The 27206-nt window shown below is 39.7% G+C and overlaps 1 protein-coding gene across 21 annotated transcripts in view; it reads left to right on the top strand.

Annotated features, from left to right (window-relative positions):
• Positions 1-27206, top strand: part of DTNB (dystrobrevin beta) — a 241875-nt gene that overhangs the window by 141566 nt on the left and 73103 nt on the right. For all 21 annotated transcript variants that reach the window (XM_086325903.1, XM_086325906.1, XM_086325902.1 and 18 more), the window contains one exon: positions 24038-24115. In XM_086325903.1, the coding sequence (XP_086182029.1) occupies positions 24038-24115 (78 nt within the window). The remainder of the gene's footprint in view (positions 1-24037; positions 24116-27206) is intronic.

Here is a 27206-nt window from a genome sequence, read left to right as displayed (position 1 = left end):
GTCATTTGGGCACACAGTAAAGTGCTCTCTCCTATAAGGATTTCTTGAGTATGTATTGAACCTGGATTTCTTGAAGATCATAAACACCTCCTTTACACCATCAACCTCTTAAGGTCTAGGATTGTATACCCTTAGTACCCAGCATACTCCAGTGTTGGAGGGACTAACTCTACTGATATGTTGTGCTTCTGGAGTACAGGGCCCAGTTGTGAATTAAAATTAAATTAGGTTAAATTTGAGAAGTTTCTTGTCTCTCTCTGATTCAGGGTCACATTGTCAGACCTTACTTGTTTATCTGACATGACTTTGATATGATCTTACTGAAACTTTGGAAGGCAATTAAAGTTTACTCAGATTGTAAAAATCTGTAATTTTTTGTTAGCTTTTGGAGAGAGGTTTTTATTTTACCACTTAAAATAATCTTAGAGATCAAGATAAGGTTAAAGTAAGACATGTTCTCTTTGGTTAAAAGGACCTTTCTTTTAACCCTCATCAAAATGTCTACAAACAATAAATGCTGGAGAGGGTGTGGAGAAAAGGAACGTGCTTGCACTGTTGGTGGGAATGTAAATTGATACAGCCACTATGGAAGACAGTATGGCGATTCCTTAAAAAACTAGGAATAAAACCACCATATGACCCAGCAATCCCACTCCTAGGCATACACCTTGAGGAAACCAAAATTGAAAGAGAAACATGTATCCCATTGTTCACTGCAGCACTATTTACAATAGCTAGAACATAGAAGCAACCTAGATGTCCATCAACAGATGAATGGATAAAGAAGTTGTGGTACATATACACAATGGAATATTATTGAGCCATGAAAAGGAATGCATTTGAGTTAGTTCTAACGAGGTGGATGAGCCTAGAACCTATTATAGAGAGTGAAGTGAGTCAGAAAGAGAAAGACAAATACCATATTCTATACACATATATACGGAATCTAAAAAAATGGTACTGAAGAATTAATTTACGGGGCAGCAATGGAGAAACAGACATAGAGAATAGACTTATGGACATGGGGAGAGGGGAGGAGAGGGTGAGATGTATGGAAAGAGTAACATGGAAACTTACGTTACCATATGTAAAATAGATAGCCATCGGGAATTTGCTGTATGTCTCAGGGAACTCAAACAGGGCCTCTGTATCAACCTAGAGGGGTGGGATGGGGGGGGCAGATGGGAGGGAGTTTCAAAAGGGAGGGGATATATGTATACCTATGGCTGATTCATATTCAAAAAGGGGGGAATATATGTATACCTATGGCTGAGTCACAGAGAAGGCAATGGCAACCCACTCCAGTACTCTTGCCTGGAAAATCCCATGGACGGAGGAGCCTGGTGGGCTGTAGTCCATGGGGTCGCTAAGAGTCGGACACGACTGAGCGACTTCACTTTCACTCTTCACTTTCTTGCCTGGAGAATCCCAGGGACGGGGGAGCCTGGGGGGCTGCTGTCTATGGGGTCGCACAGAGTAGGACACAACTGAAGAGACTTAGCAGCAGCAGCAGCAGCATGGCTGATTCATGTTGAGGTTTGACAGAGAACAGCAAAATTCTGTAAAGGAATTATCCTTCAATAAAAAATAAATAAACTTGAAAAAAAGAATGAGAGAAGTGACCTCATTACAGATGCTACATAATTAAAAAGATATCCATAATATTTCCTTCATCACTATATAAAGAAATTCAACAGCTTAGATGAAATGGAAGAATTTTCTGAGAGACAAAAACTACCAAATTTCATTCAACCTTCATAACCCTGTATCTTTTATAGAATTGATCATTAAGAAACCATCCTTCAAAGAAAACTCCAGGCCTATATCATTTCACTGGTGAATTATACCAAAGTTTTAAGAAGAAACACCAGCTCTACACAAATTCTTAGAAATGAAAAGGAGAGACTACTTCTCAACTCGTTGAGATCATCGCTACCTGATTCTATAACTAGACAAAAATATTACAGGAAAAGGAAACCACAGTCTATATGTCATTATTACATATTTAAATCCTGAGCACAATTTTAATGAAGCAAATGCAACCATACATCATGATCAAGTGGAGTTTATCCTAGGACTACCAGCTGATTTAATCTTCAAATAGCAATCAATATAATTCAGATTAATATCATTTAAAATTATATAATCATTTCAGTAAATGAAGAAAAATCACTGGAGAAAATCCATCATTCATTCCTGATAAGAATTTTCTGAAAATGAGGAATAAAAGAAAACATCTTCACCATGAATGACTTCTAGGAAAGACCTACGATAACATTGTCCTTAACGGCAAATGTCTGAATCCTTTGCTCATTTATATAAGAAATAAGACAGATGTGTCTACATTTACCACTTAAACATTGTACTCAATGTTGTTGCTTCCAGGACAGTACAGCAAAATATAAAGCAAGAAAAAGTAAAAAAGAAAAGAAAAAAAAGAGACGTTTCTTTTTTCGTCTCACTTATTTTTTCCCTTTTGGATAATTTAATGGGATCATTTTAAGGGTAAAATTGAATCCATTGTCTCCAAATCTGAATTTAAGAAAATATTCTGTTAATTTGTATTGAAGATACTTTGTCATTGGTTTTTCGCTTTTTTAGTAGAATTCTTTTTGGAATGTAAGTGACTTCTTTATTCTCTTTAGCCATTTCTTCCAAGCTGTCACCACCTCATGTTTAATTCTGGATAAGCCCAGCTGTTATTTTTCACTCATTTCCTGTGTCCAGTTTATTACAAGAAAAACATTCTTGTTAAGAGCTTCTCCATAGGTTATTTTGAAATGAATATTTAGTGTCTTCATTTTGAGAAATTGATTGAACTACCCATTGATGTTATCTGTCTTTAAATCTAGAACTGATATAACATGTAGGGATACAATTGTTGCTGGCACATTGGATGTGGGGTGTGAGAGGAAGAGAGGAGTCAATTTGGCCTGAATGGTTGGAGGGCTGGACATGGGGATACCTATAGGTGAACAAGTTTGAATAGAATGAGAGCTCCATTTGGACATGTTGAGGTTTCTGTGACACCAAATAGGGATGTCAAATTGGCAGTTTATCTAAATCTTGAGGACATTCATGAGTTTGTTGGTTGTTTTTTTGTTGTTGTTTTTTAATATCTTTTCCTTCCCTCCCTCCCTCCTTCCCACCCTCCCTTCTTTCCAATAGAGAAGAAAAAACATGTAAGGGTCAAACCCTGTTACTAGTTTCTTACTTCTTTAGATGATTCAGTTAATTGATTTTTTAAAAATTCTTTAAAAAACATCTCCAAGTACATGAGACTTTGGGGAATATATTTTGATGCTTTCTGATATTATTGAGTTTTGGTCAGAGGTAGTATCCTATATGATATTGATCCTCAGGGAGAGTTATTTCATGTAGACATCTGAACAATTTTTCTAAACATCCTCTGTGTGCTTAAAAAAGATTCTCAGGTTAGTACTGAGTGCAGTGCTCCCCCATATTCCCATTAGATCAAGCTTATTAATTATGTGTGTAGAAAAGATTAAATTTAATTTAAAAGTAAAAATGTACTAAGTGGTGATTATAGATGAAATGCCAGCTGGCTTAATATTATGGGAGAAGCTTGTGGTGCATTTTCCATTGAGAACATTAGACAGAGGAGTTATTTATAAACAGTTGGGACAGAATGACCATGATGTATCCTGGAGTATTGTGTGATGACTCAGAGAACCTTTAGTGATGATGAAAACACTGATGTCAGAGATGTATTTAAAGAGTTTGGATTAAATTGAGTCATCAAAATGAAGCAAAGTTATATTTGTAATTTATTGTGATCTTAAAATGTTAAGAGTGGCAGTGGAAGAGGGCGAGAAATAGGAAAATAGGAGAAGTGGCAGTAAGCTTTTGATATTTTTCTCTTTTAAAAACAGGAAAAGCAATCCCATATGTAAGGTGATCTTTTTCCAAGGAGGATCTCCAAAACTAGCTTAACATGCAAACCTTTAAATGGATCAAGTCAGATGTCTTGTTGCTCTGGGTGCCCTGCAGTAAGTTACAAGTGAAAAAGTACTGGTGGGTCCAACATCTTTGAAATGAAAAATACTCTCAACCCCTTATAACACATCATCAAAGTTACTTTCAGCTCCCTGTCTACAACAGCATCCTTTAGCTTCCTGTGACTACATATATTCGTCATTTTCCCCAACATTTGTATGGGAATAGAGGAGAAAGGCTTCCCTGCTGGCTCAGATGGCAAAGCGTCTGTCTGCAATGCAGGAGACCCAGGTTTGATCCCTGGGTTGGGAAGATCCCCTGAAGAAGAAAATGGCAGCCCACTCTGGTACTTTTGCCTGGAAAATCCCATGGATGGAGGAGCCTGGTAGGCTACAGGCCATGGAGTTGCAAAGAGTCGGACATGACTGAGCGTGTCGGAAAGTCACTTTGACTTTCAGAGGAGAAACAGTGAAGACCTTGAGTGGAGAAACTGTAAGAGTACCATTATCAACTGTACTTCTCCTTTGGGGATTCCAGCAAACCATGCACACAGAGGTGTGGGATGTGAAGTGGAGCTCATGGTGTTGACAGAGACACCAGTTAGAAAGCTACCTAAGAAACCTTCATGGTCTGTTGTTTAATCCTTACACAGTGTTTAAACCTAGAAACTTTTTCAAAACCAGTAATATCAGATATTAATTAGGGATTTCTGTGTAATTGGAGAGAGTAACGGATAATTTATCCATATCTCTGAACCTTCAAACATAAAGCAAACTAATCTACTTTGAAAAAGGTTTATAGTAACTTTGAAATCAGGAAATTTGTATCCTGTTTGTTCATCCAAAAGTATGTTCTTTTGGAAGGTTATTTTGGCTATTCTTTCTTGTATTTCCGTATGAACCCTGTGCACACGCATGCACTCAGTTATGTTCGACTCTTTGCGACCCACGGACTGTAGCCCACCAGGCACCTCTGTTCTTGCCTTTTCTCAGGCAAGAACACCGGAGCGAGTTGCCATTTCCTTCTGCGAGGGATCTTCTTGACTTAGAGATCAAACCTGCATCTCTTGCATCTTCTGCATTGGCAGGCGGGTTCTTTACCAGCTGAGCCACAACTTGTCCATTTCTACAAAAAAGAGAGGTGTGGTTTTGATTTGGGGAAAATTACTATCTTCACAGTGTTAAGTCTTCCAGCCTATGAACTTGGAATGTTTTTCCATCTTCTTTAATTTCTTTCAATGATGTTTTATAGTTTTCAGTGTATAGGTTTTGCATTTCTTTGATTAAATTTATTCCTGAGTATTTTATTCTTTTGCATGCTATTATTAGTGAAATTATTTTCTTGATTTCATTTTCAGATTGTTCACTGCTAGTATATAGAAATAGAATTGACTTTTTATATTGACTTTCCTTAGAGCTGGTTTGTTAGCTCTAATAATTGTTTTAGAGAGAGAGAGCTAATAAACCATCATATCAGCTAAGTCCCATCATCACTTCATGGCAAATAGATGGGGAAACAGTGGAAACAGTGGCTGACTTTATTTTTTGGGCTCCAAAATCACTGCAGATGGTGATTGCAGCCATGAAATTAAAAGATGCTTACACTTTAGAAGGAAGTTATGACCAACCTAGACAGCATATTAAAAAGCAGAGACATTACTTTGTCCACAAAGGTCTTTCTAATCAAGGCTATGGTTTTCCCAGTGGTCATGTATGGATGTGAGAGTAGGACTATAAAGAAGGCTGAGCACAGAAGAATTGATGCTTTTGAACTGTGGTGTTGGAGAAGACTCTTGACAGTCCCTTGGACTGGAAGGAGATCCAACCAGTCCATCCTAAAGGAGATCAGTCCTGTGTGTTCATTGGAAGGACTGATGTTGAAGCTGAAACTCCAATACTTTGGCCACCTGATGTGAAGAGCCGACTCATTTGAAAAGACCCTGATGCTGGGAAAGATTGAGGGCAGGAGGAGAAGGGAAGGACAGAGGATGAGACTGTTGGATGACATCACCGACTCAGTGGACATGAGTTTGGGTAAACTCCAGGAGTTGGTCATGGACAGGGAGGCCTGGCGTGCTGTGGTTCATGGGGTCGCAAAGAGTTGGACACGACTGAGCGACTGAACTGAACTAAACTGAATAGTTTTTGGGGGGGTAAATTCTTTAAGGTTTTCTATATATGAGATCATGTCATCTGCAAATAGAGATAGTTTTACTTCTTTTACAGTTCAGATCTTTTCATTTCTTTTTCTCTAGTTGTTGTGGCACACCTTCACTATTGAATGATAATTTGGGTTTAAAATCTAGCCAAGGAATGTTTTCCCTTCATCCTTTGAAGATATCATTCCTCTATTGTCTTGTAACCAGTTTTGATCTCAATCTGACTCTCCTTCCTTTTTATTGAAACTCTCATATTTCTCTAGTCACTTATACAGTTTTTTTAAAATAACACGGGTAATCTGACGTTCCACTCTAATTTGCCTGGATTAAAAACTTTTTTAAGAAGTTTATTTCTATTTGTTTTACTACGCAGAGAATTCTTACTCTCTAGAGGCTCATGTCTTTCTTTGAGTCTGAAAAATTCTCAGCCATTTTCTGTGTTAGAGATTGTTGCCTCTCCTCCATTCCCTCTGATCTCTCTGGAACTCAAGAGTACAGACTTTAAAACTGGATTTAGCTCTCATGTTTCTTTCTTCTTTTTTTTTTAGTGCATTTGTTTGTGGCTGCACTGGGTCTTCGCTGCTGTGCATGGCTTTCTCTAGTTGCAGTGAGCGGGGTCTACTCCCTAGTTGAGGTCTGTGGCTTCTCTTGTTGCGGGGCATGGACTCTAGGGCACCACGGGCTCAGTAGTTGTAGCACACAGGCTCAGTTGTCTCACAGCACGTGGAATCTTCCCAGACCAGGAATCAAACCCGTGTCCTGTACATTGGCAAGCAGATTCTTTACCACTGCACCACCAGGAAAGTTCAGCTCTCATCTTTCTTGACTTGAAAAAAAAAAAGGTACTGTCAGCCTTTAGCTGTATTCAGGCTTATGTTCAGCCTATCTGTGCATTTTTTTTTAATCTCAGTAATTATGATTTACATTTTTTAAAATGAGGCTATTAAACGTACTCATTTTAAAGACCTTTTTGAGATGCTCTGTTTTGTCTGTTTTTTGGGGGGGTGCAGTGTGGGAGCAGGTTTTGATTGAGTTCTTCCAGCCTCCTCAGAGGTGGCCTGCAGTCCTATGTGTGGCTGGTGGCAGTTTAGCACAGCCTTGCTCACCACAGTGGCTTCTTGTTTATTTTCTTCCTTGGGTGATGTGTCTTCATTTTTTTTTTTTAGATTTAAGGAAAATTTCCCTTTTTAAAAAAATTTTGATTCTAGCTATGCATGCATCAATTAACTTTTATATCTTTAAATCATTTTTCTTTGGTACAGAAGGGTGAGCTCCCAACATGTGCTCAGTCTACCAATTTGAACCAGAAATCCCTACACTACACCTTCAGCTGCTTTATAATTCACTGTCATAGCACTGTCTCCAAAGGTCTCTGTATGGCCTTTTCAGCAGAGACTTTGATACACATTTAATGAGTGGCGTGTGATTCTTTATTCCCCTGGCAAACTCCCTAATGTATTAGGGCATTTAAAATTACCTTCAGATTCTCTTGGCCCAGAAATTAAATACCAAGGCTGATTTAACAGGCAGAGTTGATCTGATGCATTTAGTACATATGAGAAAGACTCATGTTTTCCTATACCCAGGTAAATGCCTGAGAACATTATTTACTCATCATTACTCCTCCCACTCAAGAATTTTTACCATCCCAAATGGCCTGTTAGCTATCCTTCTTTGACTTCCTTAGCTGGACATCTTTTCCATTTGAATTCAGTTCAGGTGAGCCTTTCACCAATTTGTACTTCTGGATTTAGCTAACACATTGTTTCAAGTAGATTGGAATGAAAAATAGAATCATAAAATCATAAAAATAAGTTCATTTTTGACAAATGTTGGTTGTTCACCCACTATGACTTCCCTGGTGGCTCAGACGGTAAAGCGTCTGCCTACAATGCAGGAGACCTAGGTTCAATCCCTGGATTGGGAAGATCTCCTGGAGAAGGAAATGGCAACCCACTCCACTACTCTTGCCTGGAAAATCCCATGGACGGAGGAGCCTGGTAGGCTACAGTCCATGGGGTCGCAAAGAGTCAGACACGACTGCACAACTTCACTTTCACTTTCTTTTTTTCATCCACTATGTGCCAGTCATATGTGAGGTGCGCAGTGTGAACAAAGAGATGGAATAAACCCTATGAGCCCAGCTCTCAGGAAGTTTACAGCCTCTTGAGTGAGGCCAGACAAAAAATGCTGAAGAGTAATTGCGAATCGCGACAGGGACTCTACAAGAAAAGAACAGGATACTATGAGTGAGTACAGAAGAGGCTTCTCTCTTAAATTTTGTAATCAGAAAAGGGGTTTTCAATTTTTTTAGAACAACATTGAAGGCTTCCCTGGTGGCTCAGCAGTAAAGAATCCACCTGCCAATGCATTAGACCCGGGTTTGACTCCTGATCTGGGAAGATCCCACATGCCACAGAGCCTGTGCTCTAGAGCCCAGGAGCTGCGCCTACTGAGCACATCTGCCGCAGCTACTGAAAGCTTTGCATGCTAGAGCCGGTGCTCCACGGCAAGAGAAGCCACTGCAATGAGAAGCCTTCGCACCGCAACTAGAGAGCAGCCCCAGCTTCCCACAGCTAGAGGAAAGCCCTCGCAGGAGTGAAGACCCAACACAGCCCAAAATACATACATAAGTAAATTTCCTAAAATTATTCTTTAAAAAAGGAAAGTCACATGAAGAGAAAATTAAAAGGAAAAAAAAATCAACATTGGGACATTTTGTTTATATGAACTCCCATGGAGAACAGAAGTGGACCCGCTGATGTTGAAATGAGTGAGTGAGTGGAAAGTCACTCAGTCATGTCTGACTTTTTGTGACCCCATGGACTGTATAGTCCATGGAATTCTCTAGGCCAGAATACTGGAGTGGTAGACTTTCCCTTCTCCAGGGGATCTTCCCAACCCAGGGATTGAACCTGGGTCTCCCACATTGCAGGCAGATTCTTTACCAGCTGAACCACAAGGGAACCCAAAGAATCCTGGAGTGGGTAGCCTATCCCTTCTCCAGCGAATCTTCCCGATGCAGGAATTGAACTGGTGTCTCCAGCATTGCAGGAGGATTCTTTACCAACTGAGGTGTCAGGGATGAGGTTGACACCTAATCCCCGTGCTCTCCTCATTGGTTTACTGAAGCACCTCATGGAATCCTTTGATGCCCAGGGAACACATGTGAAAACTACTGTTGTAGAACCAGCCTCCTTCATTTCACAGACTGATTAGCTGAGGCCCAAAGGGCTGCATAGTCCAGAGTCAGAGGGGTCACTTCATCTGCTTAGTACCAGAACTGGATGCTGAACCCGGTTCTCCCACATTTGTGTTCTTTCCACTGTCTGCTGCCTCTTCCCCTTTGTTGTGTTTTTATTATAAAACGAAGGCATTTCCGTCTCTGGTATTCTGTAATCCCTTTTCTCCCTCCAGAAATTAATTTTATCCATTGTTGTTCACACTGCCCTTCACTTTCTGTGCTCTCATGCCCCTTGTTTGTCCTCACAACTCACAGCTTTGAAAGGTGTTTTCCATTGCTGTTTTGTTTTTATTATATTTCTATGCCAAGCATTTGAACACTTGGATTTATTTTTTTCTTTAGAATTTTATTATTGATATCAAAACGTTGACGTTAACCGGCTCATGGTCTGATTTGTTGGGTTGCCTTTTCTTGCCTCTTCATTCATCTCAAATGATAGAGTTCTTTCCGAGGCACCTAGGTTGTTAGTCTGGCTTTCATTCTGACTTACTCTGTTTTTAGTGTAAATCCTTGAGTATCTTTTACAGTTTTGTCTTACTTTTGTTTTACTGTGGCAGAAAAGTTCAGGGCCTGTGTTTGAATGAAGTAGCATATTTGTCCAGAACACCTAGGAAGTTTAGGGAAGTCATGAAAATGAAGATGGGTTAGGAGACTTAGGCTGTAGTGTCTGGGTAGTGAGTGTAGAGAGGAAGGTATTTGTCCTAACTTGGGAGACTAGTAGAGGCTTGATGATCTGTGGCCGAATGGTATGAGAGCTATGCTTGGGGAAGTAATTTTAACCATGAGAAATCCAGTGAGCAACAGCTTAGAAGTTCTCTGGACACTGGTGAACTAATAGGAAAACCTTTACAGTATTTGAGTTACACTAACCAAATGCATGCTGAAAGGTGGTAATGCCAGTGGAGATGGAGACCAGGCGCAGATAGATTTATGAGCTGTTGAGTAGATGAAGTAGAAAAAGAGGCCGCAGGATGACCGTGAGTGTCAGGGACATGCTCATCACGTGAGCGCCCTGCTGGAGGTGTGCCTGACAGCCCACTGCTCAGCCCTTCTCTTTCAGCTGCCCTCTGATGATACGCCCTTATGAAGTAAAGAGCTCTTTGGATCTCAGGGGTAGGTAGACACCATGGCTCTGCTTTTTTTTTTTCTCTTTCTGCTTATGTTTCCATGAACTCCTCTTCAACAAAACAAAACAAAATTAAGCCTTGCTAGTTCTTCCTACCTCCCAATTGCTACCTACCTAGATGGCTTGGCAGACACACTACTGCCAGCTGCTTTCTTATCAAGCAGTTGGCAATTAGGAGAGGCCTTAAGAAAAGAGGTAAGGGGGTGCTCCTTAATATCCCCATCAGAATGGAATCGTCGACTGCGTTAATTAGGTCACTGGTTTGCAGCAGAACTTGGATGCTGTTGCAGGGGGGTGTATTTCATGTTGAAGCATCTAAGGAGTGGTGCCTGCTCTTGCACTGCATCTGCCTTCCTGTAACAGGCTGCATTCAACTGCTTGATGGACTTGCTGACAGAGTGCAGACGTGTGCTCGCCTTCTAATGAATTGTTCTCTTGTACCTGCTTTTTCCCAAAATGCTCTGTGGGATAAACTACCTTGTAGAGAAGATTCTTCGTCATGTGATTGTTCTGTTTCCTTAGAGACAACAGCAGTGCAATGCATTAGATGCCAGATCCATAGAGAAAGAAGAAGCGTTTGCTACAGAACGTAAAGGTTTGATAGCTTTTCCTTGCCTTTATGTTTTTGCTGCTTGAGCTGCTGGGCTGATGATGATTTTGTTTATTTTAGGCAGGATGCTAAAGCCTCTGGAACTTCCCAACCAGTTATTTTAAAGAAGGGAAACCCATTGTATCTTTTCTCACCTGGTTAATTGCAAAAATATAGTTAAGAGTCAGCCTTTCTTCCATAATATGTATGTTTCCATTTTTAAAAACAGGTTTCAGTAATGAGCATATGAATGGGTCAGGAAATGAGATTGCATCATGCATTTCATTGACCTCTCTGTGAACAGTAACTTGTTAAAGTATTTAAGTTGTCTTCTTTTCTCATCTTTCTAGAAATACATGAGTTGACATCTAAAAAGTACAGCCAACTTCCTAAGTTTAGTGAACAAGGAGAATAAAGAAGGAAAGATTCAGAGATTCATTGTGGAAAGGTTTTTAAATAAAATAGTATTTTTCTGAGGCTTCTCTAGTGGCTCAGATGGTAAAGAATCTGCCTGCAATGCAGGAGACCTGGGTTCGATCCCTGGGTTAGGAAGATCCCCTGAAGAAGGGAATGGCAACCCACTCCAGTATTCTTGCCTGGAGAATTCCATATACAGAGGAGCCCAGTGGGCTACAGTCTCGATGATTTAATTATCTCATTTCTAAGACCTTTTGCCTACTTTTTCAGTATAAGCATATTAAGCTAAGCAATAGTTTGCTAATTATTGCTTCATTTTATAATTCTATCCTTTCCCAGAACTAGAACAAGATACTTGGCTTCCTCTGGGTATCTCTCAAGATACCTAGCATGCTGTCTAGTGGTGAAAATTCTGTATAAGAATGTGTTTGTGGTGAACCTTTCCTTCCTGAGAAATACTTCATTCTAAGTCTTATACCACAAATGGCTGTGTTGAGCTGCCAGAAATAGGAATGGAGGCATGTGTGTCTATTGCTAGGTCTTTTTGAGATTAATGGATTAGTTGCAGTGTGTTTAGATTAGAAGTTGATTTTGGAAATTTTAAGTCTTTTCTTTTGGTTAATTAATTGTCAATAACCTATAAAGTAAAATGTACTTCCCTAGAAGTCAGAGAAACCTCACTGTAAATATGTAACATAATATCTATACTATGCTTATAGTATCATATGGTTATTTTCTAATAGTTTTCCCAAAGGTAGTTCCATTGGCTTTTTTAACCTCTTTGCTTTGGCGGATAACCTTGGGACCTAGTGGAGTAAAGGAGACGGTTGGTCTGGTGTATGTATGCTCAGTCCAAGTGTCTGACTTTGTGAACCTTTGGACAGTAGCCTGCCAAGCTCCTCTGTCCATGGGATTTTTTTCAGGCAAGAATACCCAAAGGAAGCCAAGAATCTTGTTCTAGCTCTGCCATTTCCTCTTCCAGGGGATCTTCCCGACCCAGGGATTGAACCCACATCTCCTGTGTTGTAGGTGGATTCTTTACTGCTGAGCCATCAGAGAAGCCCAGTTGGTCTGGTACATAGACATAAATAAAGACCAAAATATCACACCCTTTAAGGAGGTTAAAAATGATCTGCACTTGTCATAAACGTTGTCTCAAGGCAGGATGCTTTTAGAGAGAGTAACAGAGGGGATTTATTCTTCCCTGAGAACTCTAATCTGAAAAATTCATGTGGGCAGTAGAGAGATGCCTGGGTTAGGATGGTGAATCTGTGGATTTGATCTGGTTGGTGGCATTCAGTTCAGTCCAGTCGCTCAGTCGTGTCCAACTCTTTGCGGTGGCATTAGAACCAGGTAAAACAGGGTTCCAGGGCTGGTACTCTCATTTCATAGGTTTGTGACCTTAAGCATGTTAATTATCCTTGTTAACCTTTCTCTTTTTATTTTTAAAATAAGAATCCATCATGAATAGTAGCATGAATTCCAATAGTGTATCTGAGGACCTAGCTCACTGCTAATGCTCGTACTTAGTAAATGTTCATAGTGCATCACCCCTTCCCTCCCAACTCTCTGTGGTGTTCTGAAAGGAAATATATGCAAAATATACAGCAAATCTTGCAACTGTTAACTTCATGGTATTTTTTAAAAATAAGTGTATTCAATAACCTTTTCTGAATTATTAATTTTTTTGCTATTTTTTTGTCCGTGCCACACAGCTTCCAGGATCTTAGTTCCCCAAGCAGGAATTGAACTGCCCATCCTCAGCAGTGAGAGTGCAGAGTCCTAACCACTGGACTGACTGGACTGCCAGGGAATCCCCCTTTGTGGGATTTTTAATATTCTTTTGCTGTCCTGATCTATGGTGAATTATTTAAAATAATTACATTGAAGTCTTGTTATGAATTATTTTATACATTTTTTATTGCGAATGATTATCAAATTAGATTTGACCTAAAAATTGTAATATGTTAAACTAAAATATAAATGTCTATTATTGTGAAGACTAGTATGAAGACTTTCCTGGTGGCTCAGAGGGTAAAGCGTCTGCCTGCAATGCAGGAGACCTGGGTTCAATCCCTGGGTCAGGAAGATCCCCTGGAGAAGGAAATGGCAACCACTCCAGTATTCTTGCCTGGAAAATCCCATGGACAAAGAAGCCTGGAAGACTACAGTCCATGGGATCACAAAGAGTTGGACACGACTGAGCGACTTCACTTAGCATGAAGACTAATTGGAATATAAACTTCTAGTGGGCAGGGACAGTGTTCACTTGCTTTTGTTTTTTTCTCAAAGCCCCTAATATTGCTATGGATTTTTGTTTGTGTACTGATGTGACCTTTGTTTATTTAAATGGAGTTTGTAGTAATCAGAAGGGCTTTATGGAGATACTAAAATTTCAGGAGCCATTTCTCTCATTAAAAAAGTGAGAAAGAGGACTTCCTCCGTGGTCCAGAGGCAGAGACAGCACAGTCCGAGTGCAGGGAGTCTGGGTTCAAACCTGCTCAGGGAACTAGGTCCCACATGCCGCAACTGAGACCTGGGAACGAGATCCCACATGCCACAACTGAGACCTGGGAACGAGATCCCACATGCCACAACTGAGACCTGGCACAGCCAAATCAATTCATTACATTAAAAAAAAATTTTTTTTTAAAGTGTGATTTTGGCAAGTCTGTGAAGAAAGACATTCCAGGGTAGGTACCTAGAGAAAATTTGGAAGCGGGGGCTTAGAAGAAGCAAATAGACTACTTGCTTGAAAGATGTAGAGGGAAGTGTAATTTGATGGAGAAAAGAATGAAGTAGTTTACAGTGTGGATTTTGAATTTGTCTTAATGTATGGTGGAATCTGCTGTATAAACTTAAAGATGAGAAGAGTATGATTACAGTGAGTAAGAAAGATAATTTCAAAAACAACACAAGTGTCCAGGGTTGAGGGCAAAATAGCTGGCTACAAAAATTATAATAAGTGATTAAATGTACTGAACTAAAAATGGTTGAGTTCCTATGTAAAGCATTGTTGTGGGAGATACCAAAAAAGTAATCAAGTAAATGAAAACATTTTATTTATAGCACAATAAAATGCAGTAACAGTAATGAACAGACCAAAAAATCTGGTAAAAAGTCCCCACATGCATGGTTGGCAGTTGACTGTCAAGACAAAGGGAATTGCGGGACCTCTACAATTAAAAATATTCTGGGAGGAACAGCAAGATAATGAGCAAATGCTTTTAAAAGTATAGTGCAGGGATAAGTATCTGTCTGGGTGACTTCCTAAAGAAGAGGTACACAGAGGGCCTACAGAAAATGACAAGTACCCAAGGTGTCACTCGTCCTCGCAGGCTTCAGACTTGGCTTTCTTCACGTACCGCTTCGCGTGTGCACGTTAAGTCACTTCAGTCCTATCCAACTCTTTGCAACCCCATAGACTATAGCCCGCCAGGCTCCACTGTCCTTGGGATTCTCCAAGGACTGGAGTGGGTTGCCATGTCCTCCTCCAGGGGATCTTCCTGACCCAGAGATGAAGCTGCAGTCTCTTACATCTCCTGCATTGGCAGGTGGGTTCTTTACCAGTAATGCCACTTGGGAAACCCACATACCCCTTGACTCACTCACAATTTTTAAGTAGAAATTGTGCTTAAGCAACAGTATTGTGTTTTCACATCCTTGATTAGAGAGTATTATCTGGAAATTGTTTACCCCTGAATCTCAGTCAACTTAGAAAATAAAAGCAAGTAATCACACTCAGTTTTGGTCTGAAGCCAGGTATTAGTTTTTTGGTTTTTTTTTTTAAGTCAGTAGTCTGGCTGATATAATAAGTAATTTCTTCACTAAATGCATTTATTTTGTTAGGCTGAGACAAAGATTCCAAAAGATCTTTGAAATTAAGGTTAGATTTGAAAGTCATTTTAATAAATTAGAGATGTTTTTGAAGGAAACCGTTCATATGAGCTTACCTAGTCTTCCTTGGAACAGCCTGCTGCTGCTGCTGCTAAGTCGCTTCAGTCGTGTCCGACCCTGTGGGACCCCATAGACGGCAGCCCACCAGGCTCCCCTGTCCCTGGGATTCTCAAAGCAAGAACACTGAAACAGCCTAGAGGTGGCTAAAACTGCAACCAAATAGTTTGAGAAGCATTTGTAATGTAGAGTTCTAAGGGGAAAGAATAAATCACCCAAAACCATACCCTAGGACTATTATCATTTTATCTTTCCTATAGAAGCGACTTAACAAGAGCTATGATCTAACATCATGCTATTGGTTTTATTTTATATATATATATTTACTTTTATTTATTTGATTCTTTGACTGCACTGGGTCTTAACGGCAACACGTGGCATCTTTGATCTTTGTTGCAGCACTTGAGATCTTTTTAGCTGGGTATGCACTCCAGTTGCAGCGTGTAGGATCTAGTTCTCCAACCAGGGATTGAACTCGGGCCCCCTGCACGGAGCGCACAGAGTCTTAACCACTGGACCACAGGAAGTCCCCATGCAGTTGGTTTTAATTTGTAGACCAAACAGTTGTAAGTTTTTCTAAAACTAGAGCAAGGGTAGTAGAGCCACTGCACCGTAATGATTAAGAACACAGACCCAAGAGCCATGCCGCCTTGGTTTAAGACCCTGCTTCTGCCGCCTGATTTGGCTGTGACCTCAGGTGCATTACTTCTCTCTGTGCCTTACTGTCTCCATCCGTAAAATAAAAGTAATAATAGGATCTGCCTCCTTGGTGGTTGTGAGGTTTCTATGAGCGAATCCATGGGGAATGTTAGAACTGAATCTGGCATGTATGAAGCACTCAGTATTACTATTGTTATGAAAGGCATTCTCCACTGTGTTGATTCCATTACGAAATCACAGATGAAAGCGTGCTATAGCTACAAGCATACCTACCGAATATAACAGCTAAAAATGTCGTTATTCCATTCTCGGAGAAGAGTCTCACCGCAGCTAAATATAACAGAAAGGTTACTTCTTACACATTCTGCACACGACGTCATGCTGACTCATGATCAAATATTTCCTGAAAGCCTAATCTGTGTATCACGGTATGCCAGGTGCTTGTAATACAGTGATAAAAATCCACGTACATTTCCTGCAGTTTAGTAGAGGAGATAATGTAGACGGATCTAAAATGTTTTATTTCCTTTCTTTTTTGGGAATGTGGTGGTAGGAATCTTGGGGGGTTGTGGAAGTTTGGATCAGTTCAAACGGTTTAACAGGTCTTTTTTCTACTAACAGTCTCAAAGTTCTGTCTAGGTTTGTAAAAGACTTTCCTTTGCAGTTTGCTTGCTTAGTGATAACAGAAATAGTACAACCTCACTTTAGAAAAGTTGACTTTGGTATAGTAAGTTTTCTTTCTATTTTTTTTAATATATGTATTTAAAATATTAAGCATGTTTTTCTCTGAAAATCAGAAAAAAATTAAACTTGAAAAACTGGAGGAGGACAGGAAAGTATAAATAGGCAAGAAAAATAATGCCCATAATTCTACTTTCCTTAACATTTTGACGTATTTCCTACAAATATTTTGCTTTACACATCATATTACTTAGCTAAGACCAGGTGTATATATGTATAAATAATTTTATCTTATTTTATAGGATTATTGTAAAGATAAAATAATATTTTAAAGTCCTAACCACTGTCTAATAGATGCATATCAAACGTTCAATAATTGTTAGCTAGTATAATAGTTATGTTACCCTTCTTTTTACCTCTTACATGTTAAGCTATTTCTCTTTTAACTGGAAGGCTCTTCATAAGGATTATTTTTTAATGCTAGCATAATATACTATATTTATTGATATACCGTAGTTTACTTTTCCTTTCCCTCATATTTGAATACTTTAGATTTCTTCCAGAATTATTCTGTTATAAATATTTTACTAAATATTTTTAAATGTAAAATTATCTTTACATTTCTGATTAATTCCTTGGAATATATTCCTAGAAAGGGAATTAGGAGTCAAAATGTTTGAACTTTTTAAAAGATCTTTGATGGGCATATTGTCAAATTACTTTATAGAACTTTTGCTTAATTTTGTACTTTTACTTTTGCCTGAAATAGTCAGTTAAGGGCCTTGTTATAAAATCCTCTCTAGCTTTAAGATTACCTTCAATTTTAAAAATATTGTTATTTTTTACAAGGGAAAATGGTCTGTGATGTTAGCAAATTTCTTTGCTTTTCGTAAAGTATTATATTGTTATTTGTGTTTCTTCTTTTTAATGGTGTGTTTTCACTTTGACCATTTGTCTGATTGAAGTCTTAATAGTTTTATCAGTTTGTATGAATCCCTTGTATGTTAAGGCTGTTAATTCTTGCTCTGTCACATTTGTTGAAATAGTTCCCCAAATGACTTTTTCAGTTCAGTTCAGTCACTCAGTCGTGTCCGACTCTTTGCGACCCCATGAATTGCAGCACGCCAGGCCTCCCTGTCCATCACCAACTCCCGGAGTCCACTCAGACTCATGTCCATCGAGTCAGTGATGCCATCCAGCCATCTCATCCTCTGTTGTCCCCTTCTCCTCCTGCGCCCAATCCCTCCCAGCATCAGAGTCTTTTCCAATGAGTCAACTCTTCACATGAGGTGGCCAAAGTACTGGAGTTTCAGCTTTAGTGTCATTCCTTCCAAAGAAATCCCAGGGCTGATCTCCTTCAGAATGGACTGGTTAGATCTCCTTGCAGTCCAAGGGACTCTCAAGAGTCTTCTCCAACACCACAGTTCAAAAGCATCAATTCTTCGGCGCTCAGCCTTCTTCACAGTCCCTCTCTCACATCCATACATGACCACAGGAAAAACCATAGCCTTGACTAGATGAACCTTTGTTGGCAAAGTAATGTCTCTGCTTTTGAATATGCTATCTAGGTTGGTCATAACTTTCCTTCCAAGGAGTAAGCGTCTTTTAATTTCATATCTGCAGTGATTTTGGAGCCCCAAAAAATAAAGTCTGACACTGTTTCCACTGTTTCCATGATCTTCGTTTTCTGAATGTTGAGCTTTAAGCCAACTTTTTCACTCTCCACTTTCACTTTCATCAAGAGGCTTTTTAGTTCCTCTTTACTTTCTGCCATAAGGGTGGTGTCATCATCTGCATATCTGAGGTTATTGATATTTCTCCCGGCAGTCTTGATTCCAGCTTGTGTTTCTTCCAGCCCAGCATTTCTCATGATGTACTCTGCATATAAGTTAAATAAACAGGGTGACAATATACAGCCTTGATGTACTCCTTTTCCTATTTGGAACCAGTCTAGTCATTAGAATTCATCTGTCTTTTTCTTCCTAATTTTTCCATTGCTTTTGAACTTAGAAAATCCTCTCTAACCATAGACCTGTATGTTTGCCTCTGATTTATGTAAACATTTATACTTAGTTCTTTAGTACACTGAAATTTTATTTATGAGGTGAAGTGATCTCAGTATTTCCCCATAGCATGTTGCAGTTTTTCTTACTTTTATTAAATACTTATTGCATTATATTGTAATTATTTTTTCTGTATTTTTATTCTTTGTAAGACTTAAGTTTTTGTCCTTTTAATTTTTATCCCCACAGTTGGCACAGTACCTACCACTTTGTAGAGACACAACAAATATTTGATAAAGAAAGAAATACACAGTTATATATAATTTGTCCTGGAAGATTTTAAAGGCACGATGAGCTATTCTTCATCTATTCCTGGCTTTAAAAATCTTACAAGAGATTCTATAGTAATTTTAATTTCAAGCTAGTCAACATTCCACAGTATCCACCAGAATGAACTGGAGTGGTCTGGTCATAGGAGAAGTAACATAAAAAACGGACTTATACAGTAAGTTAAATTTTTACTTTCTAGTAGGAGTTTTGTCTAACCAGTAACCAGAAGCTCTATACTTGTTATCCAAGCCCCCCTATTACTGGATATTTCCCCAAACTTATCCTATTCCACCTAAAAGAATAAAATGTACCTTTATAATGATCAGAGTACTCAAATGAACAGCTACAGTTTAAATGATGATACTCAAATGTTTTCAAACTTGACATTTTCACATGGGTTCCATTCTCCTATTTCTGACTGCTTGTAAGATATCATTTACCTATACTTAACAATGCCACTTCAGATTCAACAACTTCACCACTGAAATCTACTCATCTTTAGCTTCCTGCTCATTCTCTCTACCCCCACCAGTCCAATACCAAATCCTGTTTCCTACTCTTGTGATCCCTAGTTTGGATACCACTATCCACCCAGTAGTCAAGGTAAAAATCTCAGTTATTCCTTATTCACTGACCACATGCACTTAATCTGTCACCACATCTTATCTATATTACCTCCGCAATGTTTTCTCTCTGTCTCTTCCCCATCTTAACTACCAGTGTCCACCCTTGTAATCACTGATCTGGACAGTTGCCATAACCTCTTCTTTGAGGTCCCAGCTTCCATTCCTTCACCTTTCAAACCTCTTCACATAACTGATTTTTTAATGGGGGTGTGCATTAGAAAGAATGCTCTTGCCCCTGAAGATTCAGATTCACCAAACTGAAGGTATAGCTTGAGTATCTCAGCACAAAAAGCTTCCCTGATGATTCCTGTGTTCACCCAGATTAAAACCAGTATTTTACAAGCTTCTGGAATTACCATTTCAAAACCTTACTATAGCCATGTCATCCTTGGCTTAAAAACTTTTAGTGCCTCCCCCACTGCCTACAGTATAAAGTCCAAACTTCTTAGCTTGTGATAGAACAGATATCATTGAACTCTGACCCTAATCTCCCTGTCAGATACATCTTTGGCTACTCTCCTCCCAGAGCCTTTGAGTCTAGCCAAATAAATCAGAGACCCAAGTATGCCTTGTACTTTTGGAATTTTGTACCTTTTTCCCTACCATTTCCTCTGCCTTGGTTACCCATCTTTCTATATCTGGAAAACTCTCGCCTCAATGTAACTTTACCTGAAAACTGTTAACCCATTATTCTTCCAGGCAGGGATAACAGCTCTTCATCGGTTGAATTCTCAACACTTGAGAATGCCTGAATTGCTGCTCCCAATAGTTTGCATTTGTGATGATGATGTGTGTGATGACACACACATACATACATATACATATAGTTAGGTCATTAAGATAAAGATAGTCTTACTCATGTTATATGAGTAGGTACCCAGTAGGTATGCCCCTTTCCTTTTGATTAAGAATTAACAAATTATATTGGGAATGCCCTGGTGGTCCAGTGGTTAGGACTGCGTGCTTTTCACTGCCAAGGGCCTGAGTTCAATCCTTAATCAAGGAACTAAGATCCCACAAGCCTTGTCTCATGGCCAAAAATAATAATAATAATAGTACTTAACAAATTCTCAAAAACTATACATTAAGAAAAAAGAATTAAATTCTGAGTCTTCTTGTCATATCCACCTCTTCTGACTAGCAAATTACCTTTTATCTAGATCATTCATCTATTTCTATCTCCTCATCCAAAAAATTGGTCTGTCTTGTTAACAAAGCTGGAACCCCTGAAATCACAGTACTGATAGTTGATGGTCACTTGGATATCACAGAATTTGTTAGTGTCTAAAAATCCATGCTGATATCTTCACCAAAGGAAGATATAGAACATCTGGTGGTCTTTGCTTCAAGGTATTCAGTAAGTTTTGAAGGAAAAGATCAACACAACTGATCTGGTGAGTTGTGTCAATTCTCTTACTTTGTAAGTAAGTTTCTATAACCGGCACCAATGTCTAACACCTAAAAGAAGCATTCTTTTCAGTTTTGTCTTGCAAGGACTATGACAATTTTTTTCTTTGAAACTGGGAGTAATTTTTGATTTATTACATCTCGTGAGACCACATCTAAGCTGTTGGCTTTCTCAGTGGGTCTAGTGGTAGATTCTACAGTCAAGACCCCCTTTAAGTTTTCAGATGCCTCTTTGATCTTGGGTTACAAACACATACCTATTTCCCTAGCAAAACATGTTAGGAGTTCAGAAAGGGTATGAAATTTGTGGGCAGTTCTGATTAATTTACAACTTACAATCTAATCCGTACTGTCTGGTTTTGAATATTAGAGAAGCTTTGCTGTGTGTGCTGTAAGATAATAATCGATCATGGTATCTACCAAGAGATAAAGATAATTATTAAAAACTTCTGTGGTATCAGACCAAACAGAATGCTACAAATCATGAATTGTATCATGTGGATCCATGTTTGGGGAATTAAAACAAACTTGGTTCTTTTTCCTATTGTCATTTTTCCTCAAAGAATGTCAGAAAGGAAATTGAATGCAGTAGTATCTTCAATATTGAAATATACTGGGTAACTGCATAAGTTCTGAAAGCAACATGAACATGTCCTTATCTATATTGGGAATGGGTTGCCAATAATAGTGTATTAAAGAGGCAAAGCACATTGTGTTTGCAGGACCAGAATATTTCTGATGCCTTAAGAATGAAAAGCTATCATGCTGGAGTTGTTTCTGTCACAGGAATTGTCTCCTTATCCCCTTTGGACAATGGATTTAAAAGAATCGCAAGAATATAAGTTTAGGGTAAAATGAAGCTAATTTTCGTCTTCACTTCCATTAATAACCAGCCTAAAACAATGGATTATAACTCAACACAGCACTACCATTAATAGGCTTGAAATTTGGGGGCAAAACTGGATATCTGCCTGGAAAGTAGGTAGTGAGATAAATAATGTGGAATCGAACTGCAGCCTCAAAAGGCATATTGCAGTTCTGAATGTCTTACTTTGTCACGCAAAGGAAGAAATGTGTGACAATAAGCATAGTGTTGTGGCTTAAAAATCAAGAGACCTAAATCTGTGCCCTGCAAATTACTTTCCATCTTTGATCCTCTCCATTAAATGAGAAATCATTAAAAATATTTCCCTATCCAGAAGTGAAGTTGGTTTTTAAAAAAGAAGTGCAGAGGTAGACCCACCCATCTCTCAGTACTTTGGATCTACCTGAAACTTTTCCCTTGAGCCTGTGTTTGAATGTACTATGAAACCTGCAAAAATAATAAAGGCTCTGGTCCTTTAATACTCACTAGGATAGGGGCTTTCCTGGCAGTCTGATGGTTACGACTCCGCACTTCCAATGCAGGGGACGCAGGTTCCATACCTGGTCGAGGAACTGAGATCCCACATACAACATGGTGTGGCCAAAATATACGGGGTTTCCTAGGGTGCTAATGCTAAAGAACCTGCCTGCCAATGTAATGTAGGAGATGTAAGAGACACAGGTTCGATCCCTAAGTCGGGAAGATCCCCTGGAGAAGGAAATGGCAACCCACTCCAGTATTCTTGCCTGGAGAATTCCATAGACAGAGGAGCCTGGTGGGCTACAGTCCATAAGGTCGCAAAGAGTCAAACACGACTGAAGCTTCTTAACATGCATGCATGCATATATGTATTCACTAGGACTTGCTAAATATAACCTCTAAAAAACAATTTCATAATTAACTCAGCTATTAAGAGATAAGAAGGAGCCAGGAGGTCATTCTCAAACACCTAAATATGAGAGAAAGACTTCTCTGCCTCACAGTTCTGCTGTTGATGGACAAATTTCTCTGAAAAATACTTCTTTCAGTTTAGGAGAGGAAGTGAGTGATTTCCCAGGAGGAATATTTAGCAATAGTCATGTGGTTCCAAGTGTAAGACAGAAGCCCTTTGTAACTGAACTTTGTGGGTAAGGAGAGGGGCTGAAGAATGGCTGAAAGGCAGAATCACAGATTCTTTTTGGTAAGTTTGGAATCATTCATTCAAGACTCACAGGAGGAAGAAAGAAACCTTGAGTCCAGAAAACTGACCAATAAAGACAAGTTATCAAAAATGCTTACCTTCAAATTTAAATTTGGATTACAGATATGGCCTCATTGTTAACGCTCTAGTAAAGAATTGATAAAAGAACTTAATATTTAACAATTTAATTGTTTCAGTAAATTGTATACAAACTAAATCTGAGGGAAGACAGTGAACTTTAACCAAATCTCAGGAAAAGCAGGCATGTTGCTGCTGTAACCTTTGTAATACACCACAGATGCCACACACCTAGTGTTCCTGTAAACACCTGGAATGCAGAATTCAGATTCTTGTGTGCTAAAACTGTAAAACAAGAGCCACCAGAGTTACATCCCTGATGTCTCAGATGGTAAAGAATCTGCCTACAGTGGAGAAGACCCAGGGTTTGACCCCTGGGTCAGGAAGATCCCCTGGAGAAGGGAATGGCTACCCACTCTAGTATTCTTGCCTGGGAAATCCCATGGACAGAGAAACCTGGTGGGCTACAGTCCTTGGGGTCTCAAAGAGTCAGACACGACTCAGCAACTAACACTTTAACTTTCAGCCATGTGCGTACAATTTGCTGTTCCTATTGGGTGGCTCTATGGTTCTTTGGCTTTGACCTTCTTGCTGAGTTTACTTAGGCTGAAAGTACTGATTTCAGGCTCCATTCCTCATGGATCCCTCTGTCCATATCAGGAGCGACATTAGTAGTTGGTCCTTTGCCCTTATCACTTTTCCATTTGTTTCCCCTCATTTCACTGGTAATTATTAATATAATGTCAATGTCTTTTCTTCCAGTCCTCCTCGCCCTCCGACGAACCTGAATGACACCATGGTGAGCCACATGTCCTCTGGGGCGCCCACGCCCACCAAGAGGTATGTCATGCTTGTGCCTTGGTCCCCGCTGGGAGTTGGCTTCTGACCTCTGCCCTGAGAAGCAGAGCATTCCACAGGGCAGAAAGGACTGGCTTTCCTTCTCTTCCTCTGACTGTCTTTTTATATTATTTTCTATGTTTTACCCTCCTGTTTTGTTCCCTACTAACTTATAAATATAGCAGCTGAAGGAGCCTGCTTTTGAGTGGTGCCTGAGGTGGATACTGTCCCTTTATGACAACCAGTGAACATGGTGTCAAAGCGGATTAGGCTTGTTTGAGATCTCTTTATTTTTTTAACATTAAACAATATTTGATGAGCATGAATTTCAACAGTTTTGCATTAGAGTTCTTGGAAAGTCAAAGATCATTTCTGCTTTCTGATTGGACTGCATAAATTGAGCTGATTCCTTATGTTCTCCTACATCATTCTGTATAGAATTTATAAGCATCTAAGTTGAAAAGCCTGAGTTTCTCTCTTAATTACACAAGGACTTTCCTTAGGGTCCTTCAAGGCACTAGAACAGTATACTCCTTTCTCCTCTTTATTTCATTACTCTTCTCCAAAATTCTCTTAGGCAGGACTTGAAAGAGCTGTATGAAATGGTTGACTTCCCATCTGATTTAAGCTGTTCCCTCACCAGAGCAATGCAGAAAATTTCTCAAGGGCACACCAATAAAGAATTCTTTCTAGGAGTCATCGCTCAAAAAAAAATACAAAAAAACTCAAAGATATTCCCACCTACTCCCCAAGTCCTTCCTGAAGAAGAGCGCTTTGTACTGTAAACCTGAAGAAAACTATGTGTACTGATCGCTTTGGATTAATTTAACCAAAGAAATGTCATCTATGTAATAATACTTTGACTTTATATATATAATACTTAAGATATTAATACTTAAGAGCAATTATGTTTGTTCACATTAGGTAAAACTCCGTGAGCAGTGTTTCCCAGCCTGGAGTGATGAGAAGCATCAGCTGGGTCACTTGCTAAACATACGCATTTCTGGGATCACACATTTCTCAGACCGAGTGGACCCTGAGATCCTGGGAAGCCACATGGTTAGCAAGTATTCCAGGTGATTCTTATCATCAAGCAATTTGGGAAATAGCCTTAGAAAGAAATGAAGGAGTAAACCGTAGGAATCTGCCACCCTGCAGTAGAGGATTTAGGGACTTAACAAACCAGAGTGACTTGCTAATGCAGTGTTACCCACATGGACACTCAGCACCCTGACCAGATGACAGTGCTTGTCTGCAGCCTTGTTGGGACGCTCCAGCAGGACAGTAGCTACACTGCTTCTTTGGGGCAAAATTGAGTGGTATGAGCAGTCTCAACTCTGCACAGATTTCTGAGCCCTTTGACTTTGTGTTTGAATCCTGGCTCTCACCTGACCTTGCACAAGATTCTTATCTTGGTTGATTTATCTGTAGAATGAGGACAATAATAGTATCTACATTATGGGGTGTGTATGCGAGGATGTAAGCTACTGTCCTTGGTATTTAGGAAGTGAACTAATGAGAGAACAGGTGGGGAGGAGGGGCTGATTTACAGAGGATGTCCTTTCTCAGAGGAACAGGAGGCTTATGAAAGAATGCACGGCAGTAGAAGCTCTCCCACCTGCCTCGATTTTACAGTCACCCTTGCTGGCCTTAGCTTTTTATGGTAAACACTCGTAACATTCAGAGCCAGACCCAGAATCTAAGTATCAACTCAGGAATGTTTCTGCTTCAGAACTCAGAAGACAAGGTAGATTATTGAAAGAAGTCAGCTTGTGGGTTTTATGTTTTGTTAGTCGCTCAGTCGTATCTGGCTCTTTGCAACCCCATGAACTGTAGCCCGCCAGGCTCCTCTGTCCGTGGAATTTTCCAGACAAGAATTCTGGAGTGGGTTGCCATTCCCTACTCCAGGGGATCTTCCCCACCCAGGGATCAAACCCAGGTCTCCTATATTACAGGCAGATCCTTTACCATCTTAGCTAGCAGGAAAGTCCAGGTTTTATGTTTTAGCAGCGCCATTTATAAGGACTTCACTTCACCTGAGTTCTCTTCACTTACTAGTTTTGTCATCTGACTCCCTGAGGGCCCTAAGTGTATGGTGACCAAGGGCACTGTGCATTTAGGGACCCACAGCTGAATGCAGTTGCTAGAGTCTGTTGGAGGGAGTACATTTTTCTGGATGATACTTCATTGCTTGAGCAGGCTGAAAGAAGGGAGTTGGAGTAATAATCATCACAGCTCCTCTCTAGAAGGACTGCTACCCTTAAGCTTGATGTTGCTGCATAAAGCCCCAGCTCAGTAGTCAGCGGCCAGCTGCCATTGTCAGTCACAAAATATCTACGATTTCTGAAAGTTGTTTCAGATGATACTGTATAACCTGGGTGAATATTTTAAAGTCAGCAGTTCAGCTAGCATCTCTTTCTGGGTAGGCTTCGTCAGTGCTAGCGGTGGTAGTCACAGACTCTCCAGGGGCTGACCAGCAGACCAAGCGAGGCCGAAGCCCTAAGAGACTGGAGCAAAGGCAGAGCTCTGTGACTTAGCATGAAGAGTAGTTGTTAGAGAGGCTGCGTGGGAACAAGATGCCCCTGTCCAGCAATATTGTCCTTAGAACTTTAGGAGATTTCATTTCTATTCAGAATGAAATGATGATATAACATCCAGACATTAATTGCATAACTCATAGATCTGGCTCTTCCTGGCCCCAGTTACTAACCCGTATAAATTTCAGATAGTACCCTATTTACTTCCTCGAGGACTCATCCGTGTTTGTTTTCTCCTCTGAATGTCGTCAGACCTGTGTCTCCAGAGTCTGAGAAAAGCCAGGAGCCTGACACGTCATCCCAGTCATAGATCCTTCCTCTGCCAGGGCAAAGAATCCTCGGGGGGCATAAGGCTACTCTCCAGAATGAGGTTTTCTTTAGAACTCAGCATAAGACGTAAGTCACTGAGTCAAATAAGAATACACACAGTATCAAAAACGCCCCAGGAAAAAATTAAGAGTTCCAATTTCTACCTTTCTGATAGGCCATGCATATAAAAATAGTCACAGCCCCAGTGGTGAAAAAATATTTGATTAGCTCAGGAAAAGATGGTCTCA

Source organism: Bos grunniens, chromosome 11 (genome assembly GCF_055505025.1).
Source record: "Bos grunniens cultivar Pamir isolate PY7600 chromosome 11, Bosgru_T2T1.0, whole genome shotgun sequence".
NCBI classification, from domain to species: Eukaryota; Metazoa; Chordata; class Mammalia; order Artiodactyla; family Bovidae; genus Bos; species Bos grunniens.
This window is presented reverse-complemented; position numbering and strand designations above follow the sequence as displayed.